The sequence below is a fragment of the Aythya ferina genome (assembly GCF_964211825.1).
Source record: "Aythya ferina genome assembly, chromosome: 7".
Classification (NCBI taxonomy): domain Eukaryota; kingdom Metazoa; phylum Chordata; class Aves; order Anseriformes; family Anatidae; genus Aythya; species Aythya ferina.
The window spans coordinates 10,257,874-10,274,883 of NC_140302.1; the positions used below are offsets into that span (position 1 = coordinate 10,257,874).

A 17,010-nucleotide genomic window follows, 5' to 3' on the forward strand; every position below is an offset into this window, starting at 1 on the left:
AAAAGGTTTGTCGCATAGGCAGTGCCAGAAGGCAATTATGGCAATTAGGTGGTCTTTTTGACCTGCTTTAAATGGACTAATAGAGGGGATCATTATCAGTTTGTATTCTGTTCCAGTGATACCTGGATCCCCCTGCACTGAGGATTCAGCACAAGCTGTGCAAGCACAGAAATTGTCTGTCTAGTTTGGCACTGGGCTGAGCCATGGGAGGGGGACTGGGGACAGCAGGGCTGGTAGAAAGCAAAGGGACAATCCCATGCCCACTGTGTCTGACGCTCACAAAGTGGTGGCACAGCTACCTGCAAGGACTGCTTGTTTTCTATCATCATACAAATAACGCTAATATCAGTAAGTTGTGGTTTCTGTTTCGTCCCCATGCCTCACTTGTAGGATGTGGAGTGAGGTAAGGGACTGCAGAAGGGCCTGTGGTGTTACTATCCTTCCCCTTTCCAACACTGCCCAGCCAGGCACGAGCTGAGCCTTAGTGCTGGGAGGTAGCCACCTGCTTCAGCGATGGATGCCCTGAGATACAGATGTCCAGCAGCAGAAAACAGCACGGATCTGAACCAAGAGGGGAACAAACCGCTGAAGTCAGAACCTGTTCAAAGGAGTGAAAGCAGCACTTGGCGCTTAATTTAAAGCCAAGAGGAAGCAAAATCTCTACTTGGAGAATGGCACAAGAAAACAGAGCTTAGTGCTGATTGCAGGGAAAACAAGTCTAGAGGGTTCACAGGAAGACTACAGGAGGAAAGCAACTCTCCAGCAGGGAGGAGGCTTCTCTCTGATCAACCACACGGCTGGAGTGAGCCCAGAAGGCTCATGCCTGCCAGAAACCTCTTGTAACTTCAGCACCAAAGTTGTTAATCACACTGGGAAAAGAGTCAAATGTGAAGTTGGTTTTTTTTGTTTTTTTTTTTTTTTTTTTTTGATACTTGTTCTGTTCATTCTCAGCAGCTCCATTACTTGGCTTTCCAGGACACAGTGAATGAAAGTAAAAATGATCTAATGAGGAGTGACGCGTAGCATTTCAAGAAGCTTTTCTTATATATATCATGCATTTTTGCGAAGCCCTTTGGCTTCTTAGCTCCAGCTAAAAGATCTTTCTTTGGTCCTCAACAGAAAAATCAGGTTACACCCACTGTAACAGATGCTAAGCAGTCACCCATTGAAATGCAAGGCCTCAATGGCCTTCCCCCCAGAAGTCTCTTCCCCCCTCAGAAGAGGGCCCGTGGCCTGGTGGGTGGGGGACATGCTCCTGGGAGGCAGGAGGCCAAGGGAGGCCTCGCACTGCTCTCTGCCCACCTCCCACAGGCCCATGCCTGTGGCCTCCTGTTGAGGCTCTGCAGGATGCTCCTGAAAGGGCTGATGAATTCCATAGTCCTGAGACCAAGCTCAGCTTGCTCCTCTCCATCAGTACTTGCAGGGCTGTCCATGAGCACTGCCTTAGGCTGCTATTGCAGCAGGCCTTGCCTTCTGTACTGCCTGCCATTAAACCGGGCTGTGCCAAGCACCCGCCAGTAAATCAAGAGGAAAATCCTGGGAGCGCCGAGGCATGGTCTTTGATTTTTCAGATCGTCCAGCTGAACTTAATGGATACACAAATTGCAGGGTGTAAATCATTAACACCCGATTTGGGGAAGTCACTGGGATGTAACTGCTGTGTAAGCAAATGGAAATATAAAGCTATCAGCAATATATTAATTTTATAGCGCTGCACATGGAATGAGGAGTGGTAGTTTATAGATGCAAGACTTCCTTGCCTAAAGAGGCAGCCTTTCTTTTATCTAGATTAATTCCTAAGAAAAGCCTAATACTATCTGGCACTTTTCAGATCAAAGCAATTTGCTTATTTGGAAGATAGAAGACAGTTTCGTAGTAGCAGTAAGTGAAAAGACAGCCCGAGGAACTGAGGTACCAAATCCAACTGCTCCTCGTGTCACTTTGCATTTCTCTGGAGAGTGCTGTCACTTAAACCCCGCTGTTCACTATCTCAGATACCATTCCTGGTTTTGCAAGGTACGAAAAAGACATAACTGAGTACACAGAAATCATTCCTCTTCTTCCTTTGTGGGCCATCTCCCCTGAAAACTGTCGATCTTTTTTCCAGGGTAGGGGTAGCAGAGATGATTTTTGGGCTGACGTTGATCCAATATGAACAAGCATCCCAGCACAGTCAGGGAACAACTAGGGATGCCAAGACAAGCCTTGCTTTGTATGAATCTGCACAAGGGATGGGGCAGGCAATGTCTTACTGAACAGGAAAATTAAAGGCTCTCCAAGGAAATATGAACTGAAATGTGATTGCGCTTTTTGCTTTTAATTTCCTAGTGTTTGCCATCAGTTATTTGATGTTCTGCCTCTTATTTAAACTCTGTTTAACAAACAGAGCTTGATAGAAGAAAAATTAGAAGTTCAAAATGAACACACAAGCTCCCATGGAAGTTTCATCCGTATATCTTCATCTACGCTGATCCTACCCAGCAGAGCACAAACCTGAGCTTGTCAAAAAAGCCACCTCATGAGGCGTGATATCCCAGCTGAGGGAAGGCTCTTGCTTCCTAGTATTTTCCTGGCATATCAGGAGAAATCATTATCCCATTTTACTTCTAATCCAAAAAATATTGCAGAAGACAGCTGCTTCCCTCTAAATGTTCACCATGTTGCACTTCAAAGATATTTCAAAAGTGCTTCAAGCAGATTCAAAAGCACGATAAGTATGATACCAATGCAGAGCCAGAGTTTAGAGTACGTAGTCTGGAGTGTGTGTGCGTGCATGTGGGGGGGAGTTGGGGAATGAGGAAAGAAAAACAGTTTATCATTGATAAAAATAAAATTAATCAAATTACTGATCTCAGTCTCATTCATAGCTTTGTAACAGACCTGCATGCAAATAGATTTCCACTAACCCTAACCATCAAGTCTCCAGGTGTTTGTTCACTGTAGGTCTGATTAGTTCTTCTCTGTTCCTAAGAGACATCCACTTTTAAGTTATACCAAATCAATAAGGGTTTATTACCATTCAGTGCTTCCGTTTTGATTACATAGTACCTACTGAAGCACATACTTTCCTCCACTTAATTATTTGTCCCTAATGTACATCAAGAGAATAAACCCAAATCCTGGCTTTCTTTTTCAGTAAAGTAGGCAAATTTAGTACCTTTCAATAAATGCTGGTTCTGTGTAAGCACTGTCTAAACTCTGCTGATAGGACACCTTAGAAAGTATCAGCCAGCACACATAAAACACCAGAAATTTGCATTGTGACTTTCCACACAAAGCTAGAGAGGCTGGTGTTTAGGAACATTTTATTCTCGTCCCCTTGGGTTACCATAAAGGATTATTGTGTGTTAAAGCAGAGCCTATCTTCTTTGTCTAAATGGGACTTGCAGTTCTGACCATATTCTGCAAGAGATGATGCTCTCCATTCTTGCTTTCGAAATAATGGATTTCACGGGAGATACCAACCTATCTATAGCAGTAGAGGGACACTATCATCAGCTGCCTCCTCTCTTTCCCACGCCACCTCCTGTTCTTGTTTTCCTTCTCCTTACCTTTCTCCCAGTACTTTCTCAGGCCACCAGGAAGAAAGGATTAGCTTTAAGAGAAATCTGATGGCATGAACAGATTATGCATTTGCTACATTTGAAGCATATTTCCTTCTTTCTCTTTGATCTCTTTGAGAGGCCATTGCACCAGGTTTGGAGCCAGCTCTCTCACTTCTGAGTGCAGCACTGCCCAAACAAGAGGTGCCCTGGACTAGAACGTGTTTTTTCCCTCTCACAAACTACCACACGGTGATCACTGACTGCAAACAGCACGCTGTGGACATCACTCCACTCAACTCAGCCAGGGAGAATAGCTCACAGTGGACCCATGCAAACTGACAACAGACTCGAAAAGGTCAGTTTAAAGGTGTTTTTTACAGGACAACCGTGGAGTGGATAACAGGAATTCTTTCTTGTGACTTTTCTCAGTAGAATTGCGGTAAAAATAAAAATCCTCTACCTGCTTGCCATTTACACTGATTTACACTGGGGACACTGGTAATCTCTAGTTAGCCAGTGCATCCCAGCAAGAATTTTCTCTGTATGTAACTGCCCTGCACATCTCTGTGAGAGCAGAATCTTCTGGCTTATGTGACTTCTGGGAACTTCTCAAAAATTGGAAAGATTTTTTAAAAAAAAAAAAAAAAAAAAAAAAGTCCTTAAGAACTTACTTTCTTCTAAGTTCTTGTTTCAGGAGAATACAACTCACTTTTACTTTAAATTAATACTGAGATGCTTCATCCTTCACTAGAAGGTACAAAATTCATCCAGAGAGCTGCCACATGATGATTTCCCCTTGAGATGGTCACATTTAAGCAGAGCTGGGCAGTCATCCCAAAGACTATTTTTCACTCAGTATCATTAACCACAGCACAGTAAAAGTGTAAAGAAACCTACCCTGGCACACGCAGGAGCCCACTTTGGAAAAGCCCCAGTAGCAACTGTTTAACAATAGTATTAATGCCAAAAGAGTACATATCAATACCGAACTGTGGAGCTGGAAGCCCGGCAGAAGTCAGCAGTTGTGCATCACTAAATTAGTGCTCCCTCTGAAGGGAAGTGCGCCTTTTCTTGCTTCTTCCCTATTTTCTGTCTTCAATATTGATTTCAACAAACAAACAAAAAAACCGCATTAATCTGAGGCAAAGTAAAGACACAATGACATAAGGAAACCAACTACTAGATTCCATTTCACTTGCACAGAAAGTAACTAACAAAACCATCCACAAGAGGTGACCTTGTTTGTCTCATTCATTTCTCCAACTCTGTCTCACTTAAGGAGTATGAAAATCAAATTCTTTTTGCCTGGTAATGAATAACCAACACCAGAAACCCTATGAGGGTTGTAAACGTCAGGGGAAATTGATAGTGGACTGCATGAATTTCCCTAGTGGAGCAGCACATCAATGACTCATTCAAACTGTCACCTGAGTCCCCTAAAATTCAGGCCAGTGACAAACACTTGCTCTCTGTCCCCAAACAAGCTTGTTTGCGATAAGATCCTCATTGCCCTTTTATTAACTTTGGGCTGACAGCCCACCAGGTGCAATCCTGTTAGTAACCATGGAGGAACATCAAGACCTCAGACATCTTCCTCATTTGGACGCGCCTTTCACCAGTTCTCACCACTTGTCCCTAAATACAAATCCTGGATGAACAAACTGAGTCTTGGTGATTTAGATCTCATGGCAAACCAGTGGCAGGGCTGTGCTTACAGGAGGCAGAGCCCATGCTCCAGGCTGAGTCCTGAAAGACCCTCAAGCCCCAGTCTGCCTTGAGAAAGAAACTGTGAAGTCCACAAGCAGGCAGAAACTGGATGTGAGGCCCAGGAGCTCTGCATATTACACATGCTGAGCTGGGGCACGCTCTGGGCAGTCAATAAGCTGAGGCAGACACTGGCTACTGCCACCTCTCAGCTGACCTTGTGCCGTCAGTAAGATGACCAGGACCATAATTTAAACAAAAAGCAGCAAACGTCAGTCCAGTCATGGACTTGCAGGATTAACCTCAGTATCCTGCAGTTGCTCAAACCCCCTGAAGAACTCATCATGCATCTTTCATTTCCTGCCTGCTTACTGTGCATGCCTGCCGTAGCCAAGAAAACACAATCCCTGCTTAGTCTACTGCTTGGAGGTTGGAATCAAGAGCTATGCTTTCTTTCCACCTACCTATTTACGTATTCATAGCTTTTTAATTTTTCTCTGCTATTCCTGCGGTCTAGGAACTTGGGGATATTTTCAGTTGGGCTCCTGGCCCAAAACAGGCATCCAGATTATCAAGAGATATTAGCCTGCTTTGAAATTCAAACTATTAGAGTCATACATCAAGCATAGTAAGGGTTTATTTGCTTTTCAGCTTTCTGCCACGATGGCTTTAATATTCCTTTGATACAATGATTGAATAGATTATTTGCCAGAGTGTTGGCATCGGGGATGGATATAGCCTCCAACGTAAACAGGGGGGAGGAGGAGGCTGTGCAGACAATCAGGGCACAAAGCATGCCAAGCAATGCCAGAGCAGGGTACCCACTGGTACACTGGGGAGGTCTGAAGCCTCCTTACCCCCCTCCTGCTCCTCTACCAGTCAGCCTGGTGCTTTAAGACATACCCTTTTTTGAGCTCCGAGAGTAACGTTAGCAACCTTTGCAGAACACTAGGGTTCCTGGCTGTTTCTGCAGTCATTATAATGAATGAAGGATTAACAGGTGGCCCAGGAAGAGCCATTACACAGGATTCAGGGGCTATCTGTGAAAATGCCAAAGCTCTGTTCTCCCTTTCCTTCCACCTGTAAAAGCAGATGCAAGGCATGCTGTGGCAGGCTGCTAGCACACCTTAGATATCTTCATCCCGATTACTGCAAGACTCCAATGCTGCACCTCAAGCAGAGCATAATGTAGTATGTATGTACCATCCACATGCACAGCATCTAATTATAGTGGCACTTCTTCTCATTAATACTTTCAGACCCTGTAGGTTGTTTTCCCCGGTATGCTGCTTACAAATTCCCTTCCCCTTCACCACTGTCCTCTGTTGCTGACAAGAGCCGAGAAAAGCTCCTGCTGTGTGCAGAATGCTAATAATTGCCTGAGTTATCAATCAAAACAAATGCAGACAAAAGTAATCAGCTTCATCAGAACATCTCTATGATGCAGCAAGGAGGTATTTCAAGCTCTGCTCAAATGAATGGGCCAAGCTGAGAGCAAACTAGTGTCCGAGAGTTACACTAATGCGATGTGACATTTGCTTAAAGCCAAGTCCTTCTGTTAATGAGTTTCAGAGTTCCCACAGCAAAGTCACAGCTACTGTTCAAGATTCAGAAAATCTGCAGATGGCAGGTCAGAATAATACTACGAGTAAAGAGAAATAACAACAAAATGCCAGGGAAAAGGAAATCAGAACAAGTGAAGTATAACTTCCAGGGGTTTTGCATTCAAAGGCGTCCACAGGAGTGCATCTCTGCAGACACCTCAAGCAAGCTGACTCAGTCGCTTCTCTGGACCAGCGCTTCACTTCAGATGTGTCACCTGTCCCCATGCCTTAGTGCTTAGCTTGATCAGGGAGTACTCTGCATCTCGCAGTAATTCGTGTCTGTATGCAGATAGGGGAGACTGATATCCTCCAACATTAGTCATCTAACCAGGCCATTCTCCAAGGGGAGCCCTGTAGAGTTCCCAGCATCAATCCTGACAGCCCAGAGATCTTCAGGAGTCGCATCTCTAACACATCGAGCAAAATTTAAATATGCTTAGCTGACTGTCCTTTGTCTTCCTTACAGGGTCTGTGTTTTGTTATCTCAAATGACAGCATTTGTCTTTGTCAGAAGCCATTGTGTGGAACTGGTCTTATTGTGTGCTGACTTCCCTGCCTCATCCCAGACACAGTTGCATTTCTGTTTATGAATTTAAGAAATAAATAATAAATAATTCAGGTCCCTGCTGGTGGCAGCTTGTTTGGTTCAGGAGAAGCGGTTTCCAGAACCGCAGGCGGCTCCTAGGCTGGATGTCAGAGCCTCCAGTAACTCGGGAGCCCCGCTGCCACCGCCCCTCCCCAGTGGCTGCACATGGCCGGACCGCAGCTCGCCCAGCATCGGGCCCTGTGATGGGGGTCATGCGAGGGAAGGAGGAGCAGAACTCATTCCTGCCCGTCTCGGTCCTCCTATAACCACCACCAACCTCCTTGCCCTGTCTCAGCATCAGTCAACACGAGTTTGACAGCTTTCTTTTCCACTTAAACAAGGAGATTTTTTTTTCAAAAGCCATTTTTAGGATCAAACCTCTCAGCATTATTAAAGTTCTATCTTTAGAGAGCTTAAGGTCATGGTACCTGATACTCTTCTCCCTTTCCATCGTTGTTCATAACAACTCCTAGTAGGCATGCAGCTGAAGTTTGCTTTCCCATTTCAGACTGGATTCTTTCACTATGCAAATGACATTATGGGCACCGGTGGGGTAACTGGGGGGGTACACATCTCTTCAGCAAGGCTACGCTGTTTCCTTTTCCTCCCCCATGTGAATTACTTGCACACCTCTGTTAGTCCAGGATCACTCCCACTGGTGTGATGACACCACAGAAAGAGAAAAATACAACGTGCACTTGCAAGTGTACATAACACACAAGTAGAAGCCAAAAGAAACACTATCAAGGATAGGCGTAGAATTTAGACAGATTCAGAGACAAACAGAGGAAAAAGTTACGTTGGGCACACCAACCCCAGCTGTCCTGCTTTAGTCAGGACTTGTAGATAACAAATGCCAAAATAAGAGCAAGATGCCACCCAGCTTCCCACACAAGGCGCTCTGCTTGGCTGCGGATTCAGAGACCAGCAGCTGACTCTACAGGGGATATGAAAGACAGGTAAAACGTGTCAGGCCCCAGCTGACAAACATATTTGAAAGCAAAGCTTTTATAAAATATATGAATTTATTATGTGCCAATCTGCCTAGTGCAGCGTGGAACTGTAAATCTGCATTTTCACATTCACAGGTACCCTCACGTCTGCACGCATTGACTGAGGACACAAACAGCATACGAGAAGTCCAGACTGCAACAAGCTTGGCTACAGAGTTTCCCAGGCTTCTGTGGAAACCTGGAACCACGCTCCGGCTTGATTTGTGCTTTCAAAAGAAGCTGAAAAACCAAGGCAAGGCTAAAGAAGCTGTTTAACGTGTGGTTACCAGGTCCCAGCTCTGCCGGCTGGAAGGGCTCCAGCAGCCGTGCCCCCCACCAGGCGGAGCAGACTTGGCTGCCTTGACTTGGCTGCCTTGCAGGAACATGACGGATGTCTCTATTTTGCCAGGGAACTCCAAGGAAACATCTTTATAGGTCCTGAAGCAACTTAAGCACTAGGACTCACCTTCAGCCAAGCTGGCGAAGGTCCTTCCAATTACACACCTCTCCATTTAGTCGCCTTCTCCTCCTCTGTAAGACAAGAGGGGCTGGGAAATGCCCTATCACTTCAAAGGAACATTTGTTCTTTATGCCAGGTGGATTAATGATTAATTCATTTAATTAGTCATTCACACAGCACTTTGAAGACATAAAGCTATAAGGGCTTAAGGAGATTTGTAATTAGAAAGTGTAATATAGAGGTGACACCAGTTGCACTGTTTAGCACTTGCCAAGTACCTGTGCCTCCCCTAGGTGCCGTCTGTCCGGCCAGCTGGGAGGGGTGACCTACAGGCACAGCACAGCTGTCTCTGAGCCACTGCCATCAGACGATCGGTCCCAAAGAAACCGTGGTCCTGCTTGGTTATGTCCAAGGCCATAAACCACGCTGTTCAGGGAAGGCCTGAGGAATGCCTCCCCGAGCCTTCCTCAGCTGTGCAGGAGCCTGGCACTGCCTCCAGTGCCTCATTGGCGAGGTCGCCAGTGGTGCCCATGGCACATGGATGGAGCAGTCCTTTCCTCAGCAACAGCACCTGAGCAGACCAAAACATGCAGGTACCCCAGCAAAAACCCAGCCCCCCAAAATGCTGCAGTTCACCTTTAAGAACAAAAGGGTCAGATTGGTTTTTGCATAATTCCGAGTGAAAAGCTAAATCAGCAGTATTGTGCCTTAGTTTCTCAGGTTCTGCTTCAGACACATTTATGCATTTTTAGTACTATACCCATGAATTTTTAAAAGTCCAAATAAGTGTGCCATTTTTTTAGGATCATTTTAAGTCTAACCTATTAAACTATTTAAACTGTAATCTCAGGTCTCGACTATCAAGTACAATCTTCAGACAAAGTGCTATTCACAGATCTCATTCAGTGGATAGCTTAAAAAAATAACTTGCATTAGCTTCCAAGAGCTTCAAAATTGCTTGGGCAATTTCCAGACCAACAGAAAAGGCAAAATTTGTCAGATAAATGATTCATTGTGAATAATTCCCCTTCTCCCAGAAATACAGTGCAAAAAACACATGCAAGATGCAGAAAGCCTACGTGCTGCTTGGGTTGTGATCTGATACGCAACACTATTCATCCAACAGCTTTCATGGGCGCCAAATAAATTTAGAAATGGAAAAGAAAAGAGAAAGTCACAGCAAGCAACTTCTGACAAGTTTTTGGAAGTAAAAAAATAAGAAAAAATAGCTCTCCAGTGCGTGTGTAAAAATATCTACATTACTTCAATATTAGCAACACCAAAAGAAATATAAAAAGCCTTCCTGTTGTATTTTAAATATAAGAAGGAACAATCCACGATATGTCTGATTCACGCTGTAACCCATTTACCCTCACAATTCTAGTCAGAAAAGAAGTGATGTACCTAAATGTACATCGCTGAAAATATGCCAAGGTATGCTGGTATTATTTATTGCCAATGTCAGGCAGGCTGTGGATGTGAGCCGATGAGTGCACAAAAGGAGCCTGTCAGTGAGCAAGACCACACATGCTACCCTTCCTTGCTCGGTGTTTCCGTAACTGCAATCACCAGCTTGGACATTTTCAGGTAGGTGTCAATCTGCTGTCCCCTGTCAAGACAAACCCTTCTGGCTGCACACAAAACCACAACAAAGAGCCCTCTGGTCCCTGAAGTCAGCTGCAGTTAAGCAAAGCATGCCATGATCCTGGCTGCTGTTGTAGGCACACACATCTCCAAGAGAAGTTACCCTTTCAGCACGTCAGTCACCTGAGGTGGAAGGCACAGTGAGACCCTCTTCTCCCCCCACCCCCCAGAATGCCCCGCATTCAGTTTCTCCTTCTCCAGGCATCTTTTTTATTTTTCTCCTTACAGCCACTGCTGCTGCTCCTCCTCTAACAGCTGACTGCCGGGGAGGAGTGTTTTTTCCTGGCTGGTGCTTCTCTCGCTACTTTGCAGTAGCTCAGTTTGCATGTAAACGGTACACAAACAACAGGAAAAAAAAAAACTTGCTCTAGTATCTGAGGATGTTTATATAGGGATATATAGGAAACTGACAGTCTGTAGCAGCTTCTTCATCCAGTGCTCTGCTGTCAGACCATTGCAGCACATAAGTGACACTAAAACTATGCTGGATTTTCACAGGTGCTCTGAAAGCCTTATCTAATCAGAGCTGAGCAGGCCCCACCACCCATTCCCTCAGAAAGGGGTATTGCCCATTTACACAAATGGAGTGCAAGTCCCCAAGCTGCATGAAACACACCACAGTGACTGACGTTCCAGGAGAGCCAAACCACTGTTAACATTCACAGCTAAGCCTAACACTAAATGGTAAGCAGGATATGATTATTAAAACAGCTCAGCAACTACAACACATCATTAAAGCAGAACAAGCATTACATTCCCTAATTTTCTTCTTTTTGTTGCAAGATGTTACTTCCTTCAAAGCTGAAAAGTGTGGCAGTTCTTTGAAGTCCTAACAGCCATTATTGTTACCAAGTTCTCCCTTTTCTAATTGCTTTTTTATTCATGAAAAGTCAATTAAAAAAAAAACACCCATAGATTAAATTACCAGCATTTCCAGCTTATCTGGCCAGTACAGGGAAATTGTTCGGATATCATGTCACTCTTATTATTTGCCTGACATCCATTGTTCAAAAAATAAAGTCTGTTAAGTACAACAATTCAGAGTAGCAACAATTGTTATCAATCTTTCTGTCCTTATCATCCTACCTCAGCTTTTATGTATCATTAAATCTTCTGCATCTTCAGTGTGCAGGCACACTATTACGGACTAACACAGTAGAGAAGCAATGCTTCTGAAATTAAAGCATTAGAGCAGCTATTCCCTTCACAGTTTTATTTTTTCCTAACATAAAGCTGAAAATTTTGGATGAGAACAGAATTTTTACCTCAATGTTTTCTGGTAGTCAAAACAGTATAATTTTGTTAGCGGTTTTGTGAGAAATATTCATAAGCATCTCCATAAATAATCATAGAACAGTTTGAATTGGAAGGGACCCTAAAGGATCATCTACTTCCAACCCCTGCCATGGGCAGGGACACCTCCCATCAGACCAGGTTGCCCAAAGACCCATCCAGCCTGGCCTTGAACACTACCAGGGATGGGGCATCCACAGCTGCTCTCGGCAGTCTGAGCCAGTGCCTCTTTTAGTTTTAAGCTGTTAGCCCTTGTCCTATCACTACACCGCCTGACAAAGACTCCTCTCTGTAAGGAAGAGGAGAACTCAAACCTAAATACCTTAGAAATCCTACCATTTTCTATTCTTAAATTTTGTCTGGGAGATGTTCAGTCATGAAAATATAAGATCCAAAAATAATTTTAAAAGTCTTGCTTGGGTGCATAGATGGAATTATCGAATTCTTGACTGTAATATTGCTGAGGAAATTTGGAAGGAGAGATTAAGATATTGTCAGAGAAATCATTTTGATGAACCACTTTCAGGTGGTTGTAAGCATGTTCCGGAAAAACTGATCAAAGCATTTATTGTTTTGCTTCCCATTTAACATGAACGACCAACTTGTATCAGGCACAAAATGAAATTAATTACTGCCCAAAGGAGTTCATGATCTATGGTTCAATGTGCTAGGAAATATCACATACGAAGTATAAAAGGTTTTAAGATGCAAGGCTTAATAAAATAGTTCCTCTGAATGTGTCATTGATGAAAAAATGCTTTCAACACCATCAGCAAATGTGGCGAATGCATTCAAGTGTAATTTCAAAATGAAAACCAGTTGTTTGTGATTTTAACTTTTTCAAAATTGCGTAAACCTTATTTAAAATAAAACAAAAGAACATTAAAAGCACGCCATATAAAGAAATAGTATGTTTCATTGTGAATGAAGTTTGGATTTTTGTTTCAATGAAAAAAATACTGAAACTTTTTTTTTTTGTGGAAAAGGTTTGAAAATCTTTCTTGATGTTTTTTTGAAAGAACATCTATTATTCAGACAGACACACACTGAATTTCACAGGTATTTCATAGGTAGCCTCAAGTGAACTTGAACACTCCCAGAGCACAAGTCAGTAAATAAAGAAAACATGACTGAAGGGAAGAGCTGGACATTTTTTTCCACCAAAACAAACAGCAAGATTTACTCTAAGAAGTTTTTAGGACATAGGAGACAAACACAAACTACCTTTATGTTCATATATAGTTAAGTGAATTGTTTACACGAGTGAAGGCAGGGAAAAAAAGAGTTTCTCTTAATATAATCTTAATACATAGAAAATCATTTTTCTTGAAAAAAAAAAAAAAGGTTTTTCATGTTGTTTTCCATTTTAAAGTTGATCTATTTCAAAAAGATGAAAAACAAACAACCCAGACAATCTCCCAACTGGTTAAACAACCTGAATAGGACGCAAAATTAAAAACAAAACAAAACAAAAAAATCATTTCAACCTGACATGAAACAAAGTATTTATTTTTTTCAAAACCCTGGAATTTCCATCTCACTTCAACCCAGCCCACACGTGCAGGGAGCTGCTAGGCCACACAGCCACTGTGACAGAAAGGCTGTTACTCACCCAGTGCCGCTGAAGAGCTGGTGGCAACGTCACACAAAAATGTACCTGCTTTCACACCTTCTGTAGCACCAAAACAATCCTGGACCTTCCAGCAGACACGCAGTGAGGACACTTGCTCTGTGCCGGGCTCTTTCAGAGGGGCAGCTCGGGATGAAGGAGCTCCCCAAGGCAGGGGAGAGGCTGATGCCAGCCTGACTGCTTGCCACAGCTTCAGTTCTTCACACACACACCATGTTCTGCCAGGTGAGGCCCTGAAGGAATGCCAGCCATCCCAGGGTGCCTGTGGCCTCCTTGTTTCAGGACAGGTGGACTTCTGTAATTAAAACAAGGCCCAGGTTAGGACACAGCTTAATTCCTCCTCCACCCAGCTGATGTGAGGGGCTGGTCACCTGCTGCCTCTCCACAGCACTGCAGCACCAATGTCACAAACACGAGGGCACTGGTTTTAAAGGAAGCAGTGGTGTGACAATTGGTGTAAATTACTAGCCAAAGTTCATCATTTCCATGGCTGGTGCTGCACTGGCCTCCACACAGTCAGACCACACCTCACGGAGAGCTCATTGCCAAAGGGGGCACCTGTTCAGTGACAAACACCCTTCCCTCTGTTCACCTCTCCAGAGACTCTTCTTTTTGCCAGCTCTCTTCAACAACATACTCTACACCATCCATGTGGCACATACACTCTCCTCCTCCCCCTGCTTAAAGCCATGCACAACCAAAAAGCCCCACTCTCCTGTGGTACGCTGAGGCAGGCCCAGCGGCCCAGCATGTGGCCTCCCACACTGTGCGGGCTTCCAGGCTGCAGCCACAAACTGCGTTCTGGTCTCTGAGTTTTATTACTTTTCTGTTGCTGCTGTTTTACCCCCGCAGACAAGCTGGAGAATAATGGGGGAATTTCTTCCAGCCTGTGCAGTATTTAGGGCTCATGTGTGCTGGCGACATCAGCTGCTAGCTGAGGCTGCCTAATTTTGTGCCGCATAACAACCTTACAGCAGAGGAATGGGATCCACTCAGAATTCCTTGTAGTGCTCTTACAAATTTCATTTGCTTGTAAATTTAGGCAAGCGGCGGATGTACTAGATGCCAAAGTGCTCTGTGCCTCTGCCTGTCTGCTCTACAATGAACAGCAGAGGTGCCCATTTCTGCCTGCCCAGGCTCAGCTAAAAAGAGAGAAATCAAATCTGTTTTTGCCATTATGTCCCCTGGCTCTCCCCGCAGTCATTAAACAAATGTGACTTTTAGCCACAAAATAGACGCAAACCACAGGTGTAGCAGTTTTGCGTTTTCTAAAAAAACAGTTTTACAGCCATCCCTTGGAATAGCCTCTCTTGCTCGTGAACCTGGCAGAATAAATAAGCCAGCTGTTTTGATGATGATTTTTAGATCCTTACAAAATGCATTTTGCTGGGCTGGCAAAATCCGTATGTGACCTATCTCTGAGGTGTTTTTATTTTCCTTCATGGCTTTTTGATGTGCGATTTCTTCCCTTAGGTTTGCAAGACATGGAATCACAAAAAAGGGGGAGAGATTAATATAGCGCCCTACCTCAGCTGTGTAAGGACACTCAGATTTCCCTCACCCCCCAGATCTGTATATATACACAACACCTATGACAACTGCAGCCCAAGAGCCACAAGTATCCTCTGACCCCCCACTGGATACCATTTTTGTACCAATCTTGCTCTTTTGCCCAGTTATACACAAGAAAGAATAAGTTAACTTTTTTTTTTTTTTTTTTTTTTTTTTTTTAGGATTTAGTTCCCCTAAGACACAAATTTTATGTATATCTGCCACACTACAACCTTAAAAGAAGCAACTGTACCCATTAGTGGTGGCTGTGTCTTCAGCTTCCTCGATATCAAGTAGGAGATAAATTAACACAGATTTTGTCACTTTCAAAAAATCATACATTCAAGATTTTTCATCACAGTGGTTTATTGTATTAGATATCAGTACTCTAACCTCTCCATTACAGCCTAAAGGACAGGCTTTATGAAGCCATAATAAAAATATGACAGCTATATTAGTTACTGTAGTTGAGATTTGGAGGAACGAAAGCATTGTTTGTTACAAAATGGCATCTACAGAAGAACTGTAATAAAACAGACATGTTCAGATACAGATATAGGTATGGTTATGTTCGTATCACACCATCCAGGAGACCCTCTGATAAAGTCAGTAAAGATGACAAGAGTGAGAGAAAGACTGTGCTTTTGTGCAGCAGATATGAGTAAGGAATTCACAGGTGAAGAAAGTAAGGAACGAAGAACAACGAGCCCAGGCAAGAGATGCAAAGGGCAGTCATTGTGGAAGAGTTCTCATTATGGGCCTCTCAAGTCAAGGTCATAAGAATGTCAGCTTTAAATCTCCTGAGCTTAAGAGACAGCTCCCTTGCAGGCAGGAACAGCCCCAAAAACTAAAGGAAAACGGTGGGAGAACAGTAAAGAAGAGCCAGGAGTGAGACTGGGTCAGAAAGAGGCTTCCACAGCAGGAGGCACTGAGTAGAGAGCCCAAGGTGATGTGCACTGTGCTGAGAGAAGATCAAGCAGCCAAGAGAAAGGTGTTCAGGGTGGGCAGCACAGCCACGCCACTGTCTCACACCCCTTGTAGGAAGTGCCAGCACAGGCTTCCTGGAGAAGGAAAGCTGCTTCATTCTGCAGGGAGAATGGAAACTTCTGTGCCATATTCAAGTCTTCAAACTCTGCCCCAGTTCTAGACATGTCTGGAAAACCCATGGTCTCTGAGTCTTTTTAAACCCTGGCTGTTCTACAGAAACAATGATTCATCTTAACAGTGCCACAAAGATCCGTGGCTTGTGTGATGCAACTAGTTGGACGATGTAATTCATTTCAGCCCGTGGGCTCCTACAAAGTTACATCCGCTGTCATGTTGGCACTCATCTGAGCTGGTTTTTGAACTGGCAACCTACAGGTAAAAAGCCCCGCATTTCCCTATTTTGAGCTTTCCGTTTGTTCAGATTCAATATTTTATGTTCCCCATGGCTTTGGTGTTCATGCAATATTTAATAGATGTGCACACTGCATTGTGGATCACAGCGTATCACGTATTTCTGCAGAAATAATGTAAACTATGACCACATGAAAGATCTCATGACATGCCTGCAAAATACAAGCCTACAAAATCAGTTATGAAACAACATGCCTTACTGCAGGCAGGCTAAGACAGAGAGCTCTGCAGCTCCTCTGAAGCACTCAGTGCAGTCAAATCTATGCAAGTGCTAAGGAGTGACACCCCCACTGGTAGGACACTGCTTGATATTTTGTTTGAATCTCACAAAGAAAATACTTTTATTGGTTACAACAACATCCACACAAGAAAAGGAGTAACAACTACAATTGTATGAATTGTTATATTTCTAACACAAATCAGGTAGACTGTGGTTCCCATCCAAATTAGTAGGAATTGAGCCATTGACCTCAAGTCAAAGCAGAATGAGGTGGTGGAGGTTTTTAGCAGACAAGAAAATCTCTCCAAAAAGGTTTTATGATGTTGTCATTATTCCTTCATGTTCTCATTCCTTTTGTGATTATGATCATCACGGGCTTTGGA

At 43.7% G+C, this 17,010-nt stretch overlaps 1 protein-coding gene across 1 annotated transcript in view; it reads right to left on the minus strand.

Moving 5' to 3' along the window:
• Positions 1 to 17,010, minus strand: part of LOC311439598 (uncharacterized protein) — a gene marked incomplete at both ends in the record, with an annotated part of 94,256 nt that overhangs the window by 68,455 nt on the left and 8,791 nt on the right. Inside the window, one exon of the mRNA XM_084525491.1 lies at positions 13,441 to 13,753. Coding sequence (XP_084381617.1) covers positions 13,441 to 13,753 — 313 coding nt within the window. The remainder of the gene's footprint in view (positions 1 to 13,440; positions 13,754 to 17,010) is intronic.